Source organism: Kogia breviceps, chromosome 7 (genome assembly GCF_026419965.1).
Source record: "Kogia breviceps isolate mKogBre1 chromosome 7, mKogBre1 haplotype 1, whole genome shotgun sequence".
Lineage (NCBI taxonomy): Eukaryota > Metazoa > Chordata > Mammalia > Artiodactyla > Physeteridae > Kogia > Kogia breviceps.
Window position 1 is genome coordinate 25,051,894 of NC_081316.1, and position 17,128 is coordinate 25,069,021.

The 17,128-nt window shown below is 44.9% G+C and overlaps 1 protein-coding gene across 1 annotated transcript in view; it reads left to right on the forward strand.

Moving 5' to 3' along the window:
* The first annotated feature begins 9,485 nt into the window (after positions 1–9,485).
* Positions 9,486–17,128, forward strand: part of FBXO3 (F-box protein 3) — a 33,440-nt gene continuing 25,797 nt past the window's right edge. The window contains exons 1-3 of the mRNA XM_059068116.2: positions 9,486–9,691; positions 14,104–14,193; positions 16,350–16,513. Of these exons, the coding sequence (XP_058924099.1) occupies positions 9,588–9,691; positions 14,104–14,193; positions 16,350–16,513 (358 nt within the window). The 5' untranslated portion in view covers positions 9,486–9,587. The remainder of the gene's footprint in view (positions 9,692–14,103; positions 14,194–16,349; positions 16,514–17,128) is intronic.

The window sequence follows — 17,128 nt, forward strand, 5'->3', positions numbered from 1 at the left end:
CTCACAATGCAATTGTTGAGCGTGTTTTCTCATTAATGGACGTTCAGTAGACAAAAGAACAAAATAAGCTGGATGTGACCACTGTAGAAACTATTTTACAATGTAAATGAAACAGATTGTAAATTCAAGGACTTATACATGCAAATTCTGCAACACAAAGAAACGTTAGGGAGACCCAAATCACCAGGGAAATATAATTAAAGAAACAGGTAGGTAACTTATGTAGTTATAATTTATTTCAAATAGAGAATGAAGAATATTTTAGTATAAATATGTCCCATGTGATATTTTTCTTTTATTTCAATGTATATGCACATAAGCAATTAGAAATCATTCACATTTAACTGAATTTCCTGGTGGCCTTTTTTTTTTTTTCCTTTTTTTTTGTTGTTCAAGGTGGTGATGGTGGTGGTGGTGGTAATTGTGTATGTGTGCTAAATCTGGTGACTTCAAGACTCTGAGTAACTGCTGTGAGTTACCTGCTCTAATATGTTCGTAAATAGGGACAGAGTAAAGGGCCAAAGTAGGTGATTAAATAGTTAATCCCACTAGGGGATTGTAAGTAAAAAACAAAGCAAAACAAAAAAACCCCTGTAAGTTAATGACCACTCAAGAAAGCAGGTTTGCTTAACTGGAAAACCAAGCAGGCTTGCTTAGCAACAAAACCATGCAACAAAAGCATGAGACATGTCCCCAAACAATAAAACAATGGTGGCATGAAATCCACATCCTGCCCAGTAAGCTCAGTAATTTAATAATCCCTAGGACATGATGTCTGTACACATAAAAGGAATAATTTATGGAAAGGTGGCATTTCAAAGTGAAGGACTGTCATTGTACTAAAACCTGAAATAATTTTATCAGAGTGCCCTGACAGTCCCGGCTTAACCATGTAGGGACAAGAAAACTCCCCCACCTGATGAGGAGGAGCTAATAATGGAAGTTTAGTGTCTACTCAAAAAAAAAAAAACCAGGACTTCCCTGGTGGCGCAGTGGTTGAGAATCCGCCTGCCGATGCAGGGGATACGGGTTCGTGCCCCGGTCCGGGAAAATCCCACATGCCGCGGAGCGGCTGGGCCCCTGAGCCATGGCCGCTGAGCCTGTGCGTCCGGAGCCTGTGCCCCGCAACGGGAGAGGCCACAACAGTGAGAGGCCCGCATACCAAAAAAAAAAAAAAAAAAAAAAAAAAACCAAAGGTGGTCTTTTCCCCCTCCCCACTTTTCTTTTAATTATGAAACTGTAGCCCACTAAGTTTGTGGGGCACAGCACCCTCTCACCCACCCGCTTGTAAGCCGCCTCACAAGCATCCTAGCCTAATAAATTACTTCTTATCTATCACTTTGCCTCTCACTAAATTCTTTCTGAGCTAAAGCATAAAACACCAGAGCTCCTCGAAGCCCCCTGAAATGCCACCTAGCGATTTCTTTAGCACCAGCTGTGAGGTGACCCCTCTCAGAGATCTTGACACCAGCTGCATGGGATCCCTCCCTTAGACATCTGATCATTCAATCCTCAGGAGCCATACTTCCAGCTCCTCTGTTCTATAACCTCTTTTCCGTTTTGTTTCCAGAGCCCTGGGGTGCTAGCTGCTTCTGGCAGTCCTAACTTCTGGATCCCCTCAGTATTCTTTCCCTGCTCTTTCAGCCTTTCCACATTGTCTAACAATTCTTTGTGTTAAATTTCCACTTTTGTAATATGGAGCATGAATTCTTTTTCCCCAAAGTAACCTGATACATTCCTCAACTGTGTGTTATTCCATGGTAAGGGGGTGGGGTGGAGAGAAGAGGGTCCTCTTCCCACTTACATTTTCCTCTGTGCCACCTCCTTGACTCCCAGGTGCCCAGTTCCTCAGCCAAGGCAGAGGGTACTATGACAGTGTGCAACTTACAAATGGCCCAAGGGCTTCCCTGGCGGTGCAGTGGTTGAGAGTCCGCCTGCCGATGCAGGGGACACGGGTTCGTGCCCCGGTCCGGGAAGATCCCACATGCCGCGGAGCAGCTGGGCCCGTGAGCCATGGCCGCTGGGCCTGCGCGTCCGGAGCCTGTGCTCCGCGGCGGGAGAGGCCACAACGGTGAGAGGCCCACAAACAGCAAAACAAAACAAACAAACAAAAAAAACCACAAATGGCCCAAGACAGCAGAACAGGCCAGGCTTGTAGAGACCACCAGGTCATCACTGGACAGACAGAGTGGGACAAGAACGCAAGCTTTTTCAGTAGCAGTAGCTTCTATTTGTGTCAAAAGAATTTCCAGTTGGGTATCCCCATCATTTTGGTGGTTCCATTGGTGTAGTGGATTAGCGCATAGATTCAATGGGCTGCCCCGGATCGACACAAAGCCCATATATGCCTCATCAGTCTTTTTAAGTAGGTTGTTTTCCTCTAGATTTTGTCACTTCATAACTATGTCCACAGGGGATGCCCCATATTGGTATGCCTCTATTAATTCAGTCTTTGGGTGGCCCAATGGCCTGATCAATTGCTAGACCATTAGAGATGTTCTGTGTGTGACAGCCGTGGAAATAGCTCAGATCTCCTGCTGCAGGTAGCATCATTAACTGACAACTCCAGTGTGATACCCACAACGTTTCTGCATTAAGGTCACACTTCCTCTGGGGTGCTGCCAGTCCAGGACTGACCATGATTGGGTGTTAGCGCAGGCCAATCCTGTGGTTCTCTGGGCTACTCTAGTGGGTGGGCAGCTTTGGCTCAAGGACTCTCCATCGGCCTGGCTGAGACATTCTCAGAGCTGGACTCCAGTCTGAGATTCTTCCTTCCCAATCCTCTTTCCTCCACCTTCTCTTTTCCCAAGCATGAGAATTGCATCATGGTCTGAGGCTCTTTTTGCCTGTCCTCACTCCCTATTTTTTATTCCTCACAACCCCTACTCACAACCGCAGTGCATCTCTCATGAATCTAATCCTATCCCAGCATTTGTTTCTTGGAGGACCCTAATGGACACATTGCGTAAAGGTTTGATTCTGTCCATCTTGGGGCAGTGTGTGCCCTACAGCCAAGAATAGCGTCTGAAGTTTAACCCATTGTTCAGCATGTCTAGTGCTGAACTCCACAATTTATGGCTGTGGCATTCCATGGGGTTTGCCCATCTCAGAAGCAAGCTATTTCATCAGTGAACCATGCTTTTTTGTCATATGGAAGTCTTGTTGAAGAGGTCCCCAGTGAGCCAACTGCTTAGGTTTAACAGTAGGTGGGTCTCTCTGTGTCTAACGGGTGGGCAACCGCCTGTTCCTGAAGTTGGCTGAGGTATCAGGAAACAGGCTTGGGCCTTGACTGGAGGGACCATTTCTATATCACTACAGAACTTTCTGGGTATTCCAGTTCAGATGGTATAGGACTCAATGCAAGTGGAGAATGTCAGGTGGCAGAGTCATTTTCCTTTCACTGACAGTCTCTTTTCCAGAATGGCCTATAGCTTCAGGCTTGGCAACAGAAGGAAGTTCTTGTAGACCTGGCTGATGAGAAAGTAGAGTCCCATTTCCACAGTCTACAACCTGCTTCGAGATTGAACACTGGTATCTGTGATTCCATGGGTGGGAAGGAGATAGGAGAGGAGGCCTCCAGCACAGGTTTGCTTTACTGATGACTGGATCACTTTCCAGGCTTCTTGCCACATGTGCCCCCTCCCCACGTGTGGTTGTTTGTCTGGTATATAAAGGCTGTAGTGAAATTCCTAGGCATGGAGAGTGTTGTTTCTAAAGTAGGCCAATCAGAGGTTGGGCCTCCATTCCCATGGCGAGTAGCCACACAGGAAACACCCAAGAAGGTCCCATGAGTGGCAGAATCTTTTTGTCTTCTTTTTTTTTTTTTACAGATTTATTGAGGTATAGTTGATATATACCAAAAGTTTCACATATTTACTGTACACATTTTGAAGAGTTTGGACATATACATACCTCTGTGATACCATCACCATAATCAAGGTAATAAACATATGCATCACCTCCAAAAGTTTTTGAACCCATCCATCTTTGGTCAACTTTTCCAAGATGGGACATGATGGAATGCATGAAGTACACTCAGTGCTTGTGTCATCAATACAGTGGAATGTTTGGCCCCAAGCAGCAGTTCTCACTGTTTCAGCCTGAGTTCAACCCACTGATGAGGTACTGGGGAGTTTCTTACAGTACTGCTTGCCTGGGTAGGTGAAGGCAAATGATATCAGTCAGAGTCTTACAACAAAACAGACAAAACTTTCAAAGGGACATTACTGAACAGAATTCAATGAGGAGATCACGTAAGAGATAGGAGCAGGATGAGGGAACCAATAAGAGATGGTGAGGTGCCCAGGGATTAGTAAACAGGGGGGAGATGTCTCCAAGCCTGAAAGAGCAATGGGAAGGAATAGTGTTACCATAGCGGGACAAGCCAAAGACTTCAAAGAGGGCACCAAAAAGTTTGGTCTACACAGAGAAATACCCTAATTTCTCTTTTCTCCCCACCTCCTCAGTTGCCAACCAATGCTTTCCATTGGCTGAACCCCACCAGAAGCCAGATGACAAGAGAACCCAGGTGAAGGAGGTCATAGAGATCAGCCTCCCAGAGCACAGAGATGAGCATAGGTCAGAGGCTGAATTTTCCCTTCTTCCTGGAAAGTATCCTGCCACCCCACCAAAAAAAAAACATTGGCCCATTCAAGCTCACATACCAAGCATCACTGGTTCAGCCACTCTTATGATGTCTGTCAGGCACTATAGGAACAACAGTGGACAAACTGACCTGCATAAGCCTCAAAAGGACACAGTAAGACTCCAAACACTAGTGGCTTCCCCAGCCCTGCAGGCTGTTGAATTGGATGGCGTTATTTGGCTCCCTGACCTGTATAACATCTTGTATGAGAATACTGCATTTTTCTCTGTCCCTGGGAGGAGCTGTTGTTTCCATGATGCAATCTTGGTAAACTTTGGGATTACAGGCCATTCTTGGCCACACCTTCAGTATTCACCATATTAGAAGCCACCAGTAGGGGACACTTTGCGTCCAATAAGCAGGTCCATTCACCATGTGTCCAGAAAATTCATATTAATTATACAGGTTGCAAGAAATCAAGAAGCATGTTCCAGACAAAACAAAACAACAGACATATGCTCAGCAAATTCGGGAATATTTAAAGTCTTACCTACGGGAGGAGCAGGAGTCCCAGAACCTCGTTTGTATGACTGCTGGGACTGTGCGTTTAAATCTTACCTTCATTCTAGGCTTCTCATTAGCCATGGGTTTGTCTGTGTTTTTGTTCCACAGAAACAGTTAAATCCCTTCCAGGTTTTTGCATCAACCCATCAGGCTGGATGCCTTTCTGAGCAGCACTGACAGCCCCTAACCTCCCTACCACCCTGTAATTTTATTCTTCTCCCTGCTTTCAGCCATGAAGCATAAGCATAGTCTTGAATTTTCCTGGGCTCTGCAGAGGCAGGCCTCCTTCTGACCAATCACCAGCAGCCTTGCAGCCCGGATTTTCTTCTGAATGACGCACTTGTCTGGGGGAGCTGGTGTCTGGCAGTCCCATCCGGGTCCTCCCACCGCCTCATCTGCCTCACCACAACTAGGAGAGCTGACATGAAGGCTTGCACCGTCCAGTCCCAGGCCTGCCCCCCACAACCTGCCAGGACCCCCTGAGAATGTTTCCTGCCCCTTAGAGGCCCAGTTGGTCAAGGCCCTTTCCCAAAACACTGAGCATGAGACAAAGTGGAGTCTGACCTTCGTGCAGCTGCTATTCATGGGCCCAGGACAGGACACATGCCACCAAGGCCATGCAGTGTCAACACACAATGTTCGGGGCGGGTCTACAAGCAGAGAAGGAGGAGAATGCACATGAACTCCCACCCCACCCCGCCTCCCTCCCCATCCCAATTCAGAGCTTTCATTGTCCCACTGGGAGGCGCACCTAGGCTGGGCAGAAGAAGACAGGACACATCCCAGAGAGTGGTCAATAGAGAGGGCCCCTAAACTATGGTGTTTTACGCGTGGGGGGCCCCCGGGCACCATTTACACCATTTAGCAAGCGCCTCTAAAGCTCAGTGTCTGCTGACTGTCTGTCCTGCTTGCCAGCAAACTCAGATCTGCTGATGCAGCTACTTGCTAAACCATGAAAACGAGGGAGAAAACAGACTGCAGGGCCATGCGGATTTGTCTCTCCCTGAGCAAACAGGTGTATCTCTCACCTTCTAAAGAGTAATTGCATCAAAGCAGGAACAGCACTGTGTCTTGATCCCTTCCAGTCCTGAGCCCAGACCCTTGCATGTGATAAGGTATGAATGAATGTCTGAGGGATTTACCAAAACAGCCAATGGGAGCCTTGAAGCTAAGGTGTAATCATGTATAAGGAGGTAGGCACTGTGCACTAAAAACTGCTTGCCAGTGAAGGCGACACTGGGCTTCTAAAGAGAACATGTAGGGACTTTCCTGGTGGCGCAGTGGTTAAGAATCCGCCTGCCAATGCAGAGGACACGGGTTTGAGCCCTGGTCCAGGAAGATCCCACATGCCTCGGAGCAACTAAGCCCATGCGCCACAACTACTGAGCCTGCGCTCTAGAGCCTGCACTCCACAACTACTGAAGCCTGCGCACCTAGAGGCCATACTCTGCAACAAGAGAAGCCACTGCAATGAGAAGCCCGCGCACGGCAACGAAGGGTAGCCCCCGCTCACCACAACTAGAGAAAGCCCACATGCAGCAATGAAGACCCAACACAGCCAAAAATAAATAAATAAACTAAATAAATTTATTTAAAAAAAATAAATAAATAAAAAAAATAAAGAGAACATGTAAGTATATTTATTTCTCAGGCATTATCTCTATTCCTGAGAGAATAGAGAAATCTTTTTTTTTTTTAATGCCACACAGGAACTCTTCTTCCAGAACCTTGTGCTTTCTGATCTACCATAGGAATATTAATGGCAGGCAAATTCTGTTTTGGTGAAATCCTTCCATGGCCTTTAGAGACTAGCTTCCAAAACAATTAGCAGACTCGGAGAAACTGTTTCTCCCACAAAGGCACAAAGGCTATGGAGCCCTCACCCTCAACCTTAGCCCAGGGGACCCAAACAGCCAAGTCCTGGCTTCCTCTTCCTACCCCTTTCCAGCCATGATTAGGGGTATGGGGTGGTGGTGGTAACAGGAAGCCACAGCCCAGGAAAGGGCTGTCCTGGGTCCTGCTCAGCTACATTGCTCCCCCAACTTCCTCTACCTGCTTCCTACCATGTTGGGGAGAGAAATGGAGCCTGGGCTGGGACCACTTTCCCAGGGAGGTGTTGGCTGTCACAGCAGGGGCCAGCAACCTGATGTCACTCCCCAAGGATGGCAAGAGTTCTGAGCCCTGCCACATGGGAGAAGCAAGTCCCCTGCCTGAGCACCCCTTCCTGGCCTTATAGGAAAAAAAGAACCATTTGAAAAGACATAAAAACATATATTTAAATGCACATATTTTTCCTTTTGCCTTAGGCTCCAATATGGCTTGCATAGCACTGTGGGATCCTGTTTTTAAGATTTTGTTCATCATGGGTTTTTGCATTATTTTTTGTAAAGTATTATATTAAAATATTAACATCATCTTGATTATTGGCTTTTTGGTACTCCCTTAAATTTTGTGCCCCAGGTGAGTGCAAATCTTGCCCCACCTTAATCCTGGCCATGACAGATTAACTTCACACTTCTGGTCTTCTCATTAGGTCATAACTGGACCAAGTCCAAAGGGAAGGAAAATGCAATAGGATAGCAGAAGCAAATGCAGTCTACTTGAAACCCCTACCAGTTTTTCGATTTAAAACAAGTAAAATAGCCCGTCTGAGGGAGAAATAGAGACAAACATGAATTAGAATCAAATGCCCTTATAAGAATTTACCTATATCAACAGGCAAGGTTCCCTTGTAAACAGAAATGACAGTTCTGTCTTCGTCCATTCAACCTGAACATAAACTTTCTACTTGTTGTAGAAAGGTCTTGGGGTTACAAGGATGAAAAAGACTGAGAGTTTACAGTCTGGTGAGAGAGACAAACAGGGAACAACTGACCTGAATCCAGTTCAATTAACGCTGTAAATATGTGCATAAATAATTTGGAAATACAGAGATGTAAGCAGAGGGGTTTGTTTTGTTTTGTTTTGTTTTGTTTTAGTTTTTGGTTTTTGCTGGGCGGCTCTCATTTTACCTGTGTGGGATTTTAGTTTATGAAGGTGACTGAATGACGACATGGCAAGATCAGTGCCATTGAAAGAAGATTTTTATTACATTTCCCTAGAGAAAGGGGCACACGACACTGTGAAGGTTCCCAGTGGAAGCATCAGGTTTGGGTCAGGAGGCAGAAGCAGAAGCAAGAGGCAAATTTAGGCCAGAGCCTTTACTGGAGTTTGCACTGGGCAGGGCAGAGTAATCAGCTTGGGATTGGCTAATTTGAACAATAAATGCTGGGCTTTGGGCTATAGAGGTGTTCTCTCATTGCCTGGTACCTAGCCCTGAGACAATTCAGGCAGGGGAAATAGTGGCTCAGTGTGTGACAGTTAGATAAAGGGGGTGGCTGGCTTGCATATGAGAGGTGTGTCCATGTAAGTTGTTTGCTATCTTTAGGAACTAGCTAGCCCTGGGGGGAGGGGGTGGCAGTCTCTCCCCAGCCAGCAGGATTTTTAGGATGTCAAAACATCATAAGAGGGCTTCCCTGGTGGCGCAGTGGTTGAGGGTCTGCCTGCCGATGCAGGGGAGACAGGTTCGTGCCCCGGTCTGGGAAGATCCCACATGCCGCGGAGCGGCTGGGCCCGTGAGCCATGGCCGCTGAGCCTGCGCGTCCGGAGCCTGTGCTCCGCAACAGGAGAGGCCACAACAGTGAGAGGCCCGCATACCGCAAAAAATAAAAATAAAAAAATAAAAAAATAAAATAAAATAACCGTGACAACCTAATTGAGAGCGGCTGACCCTTAGATTCAGACCCCATGCACCGTTTACTTGGGAGGGCGTTAAAATTATGCCCTCAACGACCATTTCCCTAGTTTGGAAGAAGAGCCTCTAGTTGATTCCCAACTCTGCCCACTACAGAGCGGACAAGGTTCCTGCTCTGTGCAAGGGACACGCCGGGCGAGGGAAGCTGAAGGGAGAAATGAGGAATTTCTAGGTCGGAAAACGAAGCGAAGCGATGGATTTGGGGGCCAAGGGCAGAGAGAGAACTTACTGTGAGATTTGGGGGCACGTTTCGAGGATACCGGATGTAAAATTTCGCATGAGGGGCCGGAGTGACCCAAGCAGATTTAGTAATAAAGGCTCATAGGGGTCCGGGCTGGGCAAGTTTAGGCACCGGAATGGGAGGAGAGAGACCGGGAGATCTAAGGGTGAACATGTGAGCACCTGGCAGAGCTCGCGCAGCTTGGCTGAAGAGGTACCCGAGACTTAGACGGACGCCACCGCACGGGCCCTTGACCCGCAGGGCGGTGGGCGGAGCCTTCCAGGGAGCCGCCCATCTGACTCCCTGTGGGCGGGGCTATACCGTCGGTTACACAACAAACCTGTGCGATCGGCTAGGGAACGGCGAGGGCGGTGGCGGAGGGGGCGGGGCCGGGGCGGGGCCAGGCCTGCACTGGGCCAGGCAAGATGGCGGCCGTGGAGACCGAGTCGGCGCCCCTGACCCTAGAATCGCTGCCCACCGATCCCCTGCTCCTTATCTTATCCTTCTTGGACTACCGGGACCTAATCAAGTAATGGGACGATGCGCACGGCAGGGGTGGGGTCACGGGTGGGGGAGGAGGCGCAAGGCAAGAGGGACGGAGGCCCGGCTCGCCGACAGGACCTGGACTCCCATGACAGCCAGGAGGTGACGCCAGGGCCGCCCTGATCCTGCAGAGCCACCCGGGGGCAGGGGCGAGACCGGGGCGGAAAGGGCCCCGCCTTGAGGTCTTCCTCCCGTCCCGGGCCCAGGCCTGAGGAGCGACAACAGCTCTCTCTCCCAGGCCTTGGCGAGGCCCATTTGGAAGGGGGGGCCAACTGCTCCCCGCTGCCCCCGCGCGGACCCCAGCGCCCCGCACCTCCCGGACCCCGCGGTCTTTGCCCGCTAAGAGCAGCCCTGGCCGCTTTGGAAAAGTCCCCGTCCGGGCCGAGCGCTCTTCTCTTCCTGGGCCAGGAGCCTGCAGAGTCAGGCGCCAAAGTGGGCAGGTGGGACGCTGGAGAGGAGCCAGGCGACCCCCTGACCCCTGGGTGCGACTTATGCGGCAGCGTAATATCTGGCAGGGCTCACTTTGGGACTTCGGTGCTATATAATTGTTTCGCTTTCAGCCTGCCTTCTCATGGTTGCATGTTGGATTTTGTGTTTTGGTACTGACTTACGGTGGTGCGGTACAGGTGACCATCTTCCCTCCTGTATGCTTTGGGTTTCCCAAGTTACCGGCATCTGTTCCAAAAATAAACACCGGTTGCTAGTAGGGGTGGTTAAATGCCCAGTTCCTTCAGCGCTTGGGACCGTCTGGGATGGTGGAAGAAATGGCGCTGTTTACACCCTTGACAGCTGGTGGCATGGGTCTTTCTTGTGCCACCACATATATTTGCAAAGGAGGCAGAATCGCCCTCTTAAGGATAGGTAGGCGAGATTCGTTTTGTTTTGTTTTGTTTTTTGGATTAACCATTGGATTTTAGTCGTTTGCTGCTTGTACCCTGTGTTGTCAGGGATCCTTTTAGAAATACAGCCTTCTTGAAGTTACTGGTAGCTGTTGGTTGGTCTAGCTAAGTGGTGACAGAGGGATAATTCCAATTTTGGCTGCTATCTATATTAGTACCTTAACACTTTTATTTTTCTAGAAAACAAATTTTTCTCTACTCAGGCTTGTAATAAAGTTTATCTTTTTCTTTCGAACAGGCTGTTACAGTTCCAAACTATTTTCATCTGAAATACTCTGTTGCTATAGCCTTTTAGAAATCTAACACATACACACACACTTTTTGATCTGTGGGCAACATTGCTCCCAGAGTGATTTTTCTAAGACAGATCTGGCTGTCATCCTCCTTAAAAACCTATAATGCCCCTTTGTTATTTACAGATTATAACCTAAACTTCTGGGAGCATTTAAGGCCCTTATTATTTGGCATAGTCTAGTCTGGCCAGATAGACCTCTGCCAGCACACTTGTGTTTTTTTGTTCTGTGGCTTAAACTCCTGATGCTGCCTGGAATGCCATGCCCCCTTCTTCTGAACCTGGCAAGATGGAATTCCTTTAAGGACCCCCTGTCCTGAGTCCAATCTCTACCTTTCTCCTTCCTCTGCAAAAGGAGAGGTATTTACCATACCAGATAGATTATGCATTTCTTAAATGTAAAGACTGTCTTGTTTATCTTTGCAGTCACCATTTATTCAACAGATTTTCTTTTTTTGAGTGCCTGCTGTGTGCCAGCCTATTAAATGTTGGGGAAACAATAGTGAACAAGACAGGCAAGGCCCCTCTCATAAGCTTACAGTCTAGCGGGCAAGATGGAAAACAAATAAGTGCGTTAATTACAAGAGCTGCTGTGTGCTATGAAGGAAGTGAACCAGTTGGTCTGTTAAGGAATTGATTCAAATTGGAAGGAGCTGCCATATATGACGGATAACATAGAGCAGTCCTGGCAGAAGGAACGGTGTTTTCAGAAGCTGATTGGACAATAGCATAGCCTGTTGGAGGAGCTAGAAGACTGGTGTTGCAGGAATTAGGGAATGATTCACAGGCAGAGAGGCTTGAGAAGAGACTAGTGAGATCATACAGGACCTTGTAAAACAAGGTGAGGAGATCGGATTTTATTTTAAATGCTTTTGGTAGTAATCAACATTTTAAACAGAAGTGATACCTCCATAAATGTTTGTCGAAGTGAACTGAGTTGAATACTGTATTAGGGTTCTCGAGAGAAGCAGAACCAATAGAGAGAGAGAGAGAGAGAGAGAGAGAGAGAGTGTGTGTGTGTGTGTGTATGGCTTTTTATAAGGTATTTGCTCATGAATTATAGAAGCTGAGAAGTCCTACAGTCTGCCAAATGCAAGCTGGAGACCCAAGAAATCTGGTGGTATAGTTTAAAGGGCTGAGAGCTGGAGAGCTGATGATGTAGATCCCAGTCTGGGTCTGAAGGCCTGAGAACCAGGAGTGCCAAGGGCAGGAGAAGAGGAGAAGATCAGTGCCTCAACTTAGCCATCAGGCAGAGAGCAAATTCAACCTTCCTCTGCCTTTTTATTCTATTCAGGCCCTCGATGATTGGAAGGTGCCAACCCACATTGGGGAGGGCCATCTGGCTAACTTAGTCCACCAATTCAAATGCTAATCTTTTCTGGCAACATCTCACATACACATCAAGAAATAATTTTTAGGGGCTTCCCTGGTGGCACAGTGGTTAAGAATCCGCCTTCCAATGCAGGGGACACGGGTTCGATCCCTGGTCCCGGAAGATCCCACATGCCGCGGAGCAACTAAGCCTGTGCGCCACAACTACAGAGCCTGCGCTCTAGAGCCCACGAGTCACAACTACTGAAGCCCACGAGCCACAATTACTGAAGCCCGCGCGCCTAGAGCCCGTGCTCCGCAACAAGAGAAGCCACCGCAATGAGAAGCCCGCGCACCACAACGAAGGGTAGCCCCCGCTCACTACAACTAGAGAAAGCTCGCACACAGCAACGAAGACCCAACGCAGCTAATAAATAAATAAATATATATATATATATTTTTAATAATGTTTAATCAGCTATCTGGGCATCCCTTAGCCCAGGAATGTTGACACAAATGCCATAGAATTTTATCCACAGAAAAGTTTCCAGTGTACTGCAACTTCTTTCCTGTAGTTTATAGCCCAAATTTGTCAGGTGTCCTGCCCATTGCTAAGCTCTGAAGGTTATGGTACATATTTGCTGAACTGGATTGGGTTGGATTGAATTAGTCCATTGGGATCATTATGTAATATAAACTGCATAGTTTGAATCTCACTGTGTATCAGAATTACATGTGGCACTTTTAAAATATACAACATGCCTGAGGTACAGATCTCACCCCATGCCACCTGAGTCAGAAGCTCTAGGATAGTAGTTTTCATCCTTGACTTGCATCAAAAATCACCTTTTGTGCATATTCCAGAGCTTCTTTTATGTTAACTCGGGACAGTGATGGACTCCGAATTCACAAAACTGGAAGGATTCCTATGTTTGCAAATGTTAGTTTGGGCATCTCCTGAGCTTGGCAGAAAAGGATGAGAATTATGTTTGTATAAAATCTGAAAAATGAACAAAGGCTAATCTGTTTACCATCAGTTGTTTTTGAACATGCCCCACTTATGGCCTTGACAAATCCCATGTGATTTAAGATTCCCTTTATTGACTAGTTATTGCCCAAGTGAAAACTTTTATACCAACTTTCTATAACTTGTGATTTCTCTTCTGAAAGGATAGAAATGCATTTTTAAAAATCTTAAGTTCATTGTTTTTGCAAATTAATTATGTAGGGTAGGATTTACAGGATTCAAGCACTATTGTGTTAGAAATCTCTGTATAAAAAGAAAGTTATTTGTTTCTAACATTCCAAATTTTTGAGCAGCTGATACTAACTTGAATAGCTATGGATATTGAATCAGAATTGTTGAGAATCTGACACCTTTTATAGGTGGGCTTTCCAATAGTTGCTATAGTTAAAAAGTGCTTTTGGCTGTAATATTTCTTTCTGTTAAGAAAAAATTAGAACAGACAAAAGCCCTGTGTATTTAATATCAAATGTCTCACAGATCTTAAAAAGAAAAAGCACTTTGTTTACACCTGAATAACGTTTCTATATGTAGAAATGATTACTGTCCCAATAATAAATATAGGAAAGCTCTTTGATTTGAAATTAACTCCAATGGTTTATATGTTTTATAGACTTTCGTATGAAAATTACAATTGTAGACATTTTGTGGTTTGTGAACTCAAATAGTTAAGATTTCACTACTCACAAGGTAATTATACTAGCTAACATGTTAAACAGGTTTTAGAAAAGATGGTTTTGCAGGTGTAAAAGTAGATAGTGGCAGAAAAGCAAAAGGAATAAAACAAAACTTAACATTGAATATTTTTATCTTTACTTTTAAATTGTTTTCTTGTTTTCTTTTATACTAACCGTGAATCTGATTACTGCCAGTTGTTGCTATGTCAGTCGAAGACTTAGCCAGCTATCAAGTCACGATCCGCTGTGGAGGAGACATTGCAAAAAATACTGGCTGATATCTGAGTGAGTATTTGGGAAATGCATTCTTGAAATTTGGCCCTTGGCTTTCATTAATGCTAGTCTATCCTGATTCTTCTCTCTAACCTTTGTCTCTTTAACTCCTTTGGTGGCCTTTCTTGTGCTTGACAGTAGATGCAGGTGTTCTCCAAGTTGCTGCCCTTGGCTCACTACTCTTCTCTCTCTCTGAAGTCTCCTGCATGCACTGTTGCACTTTGTAGAGACTCCTTGTATGCTTCCAACTCCCAAACCTGAGTGTCCACCCCTAACATTCCCACTGAGCTCCAGATTTCTTTGCACAACCGTCTGCTGGATCTTTCCATTGGATGACCCACAGGGTTCACTGAATTCAGTAAATTTTAATAAATTTGATAGAATAAAAAGGTAGATGACAGGAGGTGGGAGTTGGGAAGGATGAAAGAGGGTAGGATTGCTCGTATCTTTTTCTTAGGTTGAGGGGAGTCAGGTAGTGACTGAAGTTGGTGAAGCAAGAAATAGAGGTTTAACTATATTATTTAAAGCTGCAAGCTACTCAATAGAACTAAAAATTAATAACAGAGCCTCCAAACATTGGGAGGAGGAAGAATGAGGAAGAGGGAATTTTAAGTATTGCTGTATCCTGATCTTTTACTTTGGGGTATCAGTAGATAGATATAAATAGATAAACCAAGAACTAGAGGCATAAACATTTAGAATTATAGAAATAACTTTCAGAAATAACTAAAGATTCCTTTGAGAGGTTGGACTTAGAACAGGAGACTGCCTAGTTTTTCATCTTAAGTTCTTCAGTACTTTTTGGTTTTAATAACATATATGTATATTACTTAGATTAATAAAAAGATACTTCCCTTCCACCACTGCCCCCACCCCGAAAAACGCACGCACATATATACAACACCCTGAATTGTTCTTTTCCCCATCCCTAAACCTGATCCTCCTGCATTCATATCTTCATAGTAGTACCATCCATCCCGCCCTCCAAGCCAGAAACAGGAATCATTCTAGATCCCTTTTCTCCTTCTGTCCCTACATTCATTCAATTACCAAACTTTTCTGATTTTCGCCCCTGTATATTTCTTGAATCTTTCTTCTCATTTCATCTAGCCACCACAGTTTTGGCTCAGTTCATCATCTCTTACCAAGACTGCTGCAAAACCCTTCCAGTCCATCTCTGTGGCTCTAGTGTACACCCTTCCCAAACCACAACCACAATTCTGCTCTTTTAACTCTCCTGTTAAAACGCTTCAGTGACTCTCCATTCCCTACAGGATAAGGTCAACCTCATTAGTATGTTATCTTAAGGCCCTTTCTGGCTGCCTTATCCTGTACCACTTCTGACTCTTAAATTTATACTTCCTTCTTTATCCCTGATTAGATGATACTTTTTTTTTTTTTTTTTTTTTTTTTGCGGTATGCGGGCCTCTCACTGCTGTGGCCTCTCCCGCTGCGGAGCACAGGCTCCGGACGCACAGGCTCAGCGGCCATGGCTCACGGGCTTAGTTGCTCCGCGGCACGTGGGATCCTCCCGGACCAGGGAACGAACCCGTGTCTCCTGCATCGGCAGGCGGACTCTCAACCACTGCGCCACCAGGGAAGCCCGATGATACATTTTTGAAGGCAAAAAATGTGCCTTACTTTTAATGTCTTCAGTGGCTAAGTAGACAGTAAATGTTTGTGGAATTGTACCAAATAGGAATGTTGAATCGTGTGATTCCTTTGATATGCTATATGATTCTCTAGCTAATCCAATGTAGATAAGTTAGATTAATCTTATTGTATCATTAGATTCTAAATATTCTCTAAAATAGAAAAATTAAATATATGTTTAAAAATTGTATAACTGGTATGTTTTTAGGAATAAGTTGAAATTCATATCCCATATACTATTCACGTTATATCTTATCAAGGATTAGTGACTTAGAAAAAAAGTAAGTAGAAAGTAAGAAAATAAGTGACTCATAATCCCACCATGCCAGCAGTAACTTGTTAAAGTTTTTGATGTATGTGTCACTTTTTGTTATCTGATCTTCATCTGTAGCTACAATAAATGAAAAGACAGAAGTAACCACAAATTCCCAATAAACTATGTTGGTGTAAGTGTCTAAAATATATGCTAATTTCATTTCAAGAGATTTTTAATTTTACTTTTTAAATCTATTTAGGGAAGAGAAAACACAGAAGAACCAGTGTTGGAAATCCCTCTTCATTGATACTTACTCTGATGTAGGAAGATATATTGACCATTATGCTGCTATTAAAAAGGCCTGGGATGATCTCAAGAAATATTTGGAACCCAGATGTCCTCGTATGGTTTTATCTCTGAAAGGTATTGGGAATGCAGAGTCTCCTTTCCCTTTTTAGTTTCATAGTATAAATGGGTTAAATAACTGGGTTTCTATCATCTGTGCTAATCTGTGCTAATCCAGCATTATCTGTAATTCACCATTCACATTTGGTCAAGCACATAGAAAGCCTCATTTGCTAAAAGGACCCTGGTTCTAGTGCTTGCCCAATTTTTGCCTACCTCAACATCCACATGATTATTAGAAGTGAAAGCTTCTTTTTATCCTTACATTTGTTTTACATAAAGAAACTAGTAATGTTATTGTTGCTTGAGGATAACTTATAATTTCTTTTAAAAGACTTTTTTTTTAATTGAAAAATTGCCTGCTGTATCAACCCTCTTCCCTCTTCTTAGTACAAGTAAATGTTTATTTAACAATCTAATATTTGAAAGACCAAATATTACAGACCGGGTCTTTAAGCATGTAGGAGCAGCATAATAGAGTAGGGAAAACTTTTGTCCCTATTTTGACATTTACAGAATAATGAAAACTAAGATTTGAACTGAGGTCTATTTGACCCCAGAATCTATGCTGTCTCTACTCTACTATTATTGTCCAATTTTGGCAAGAAATATTAATAAGGTATTAACCATTAC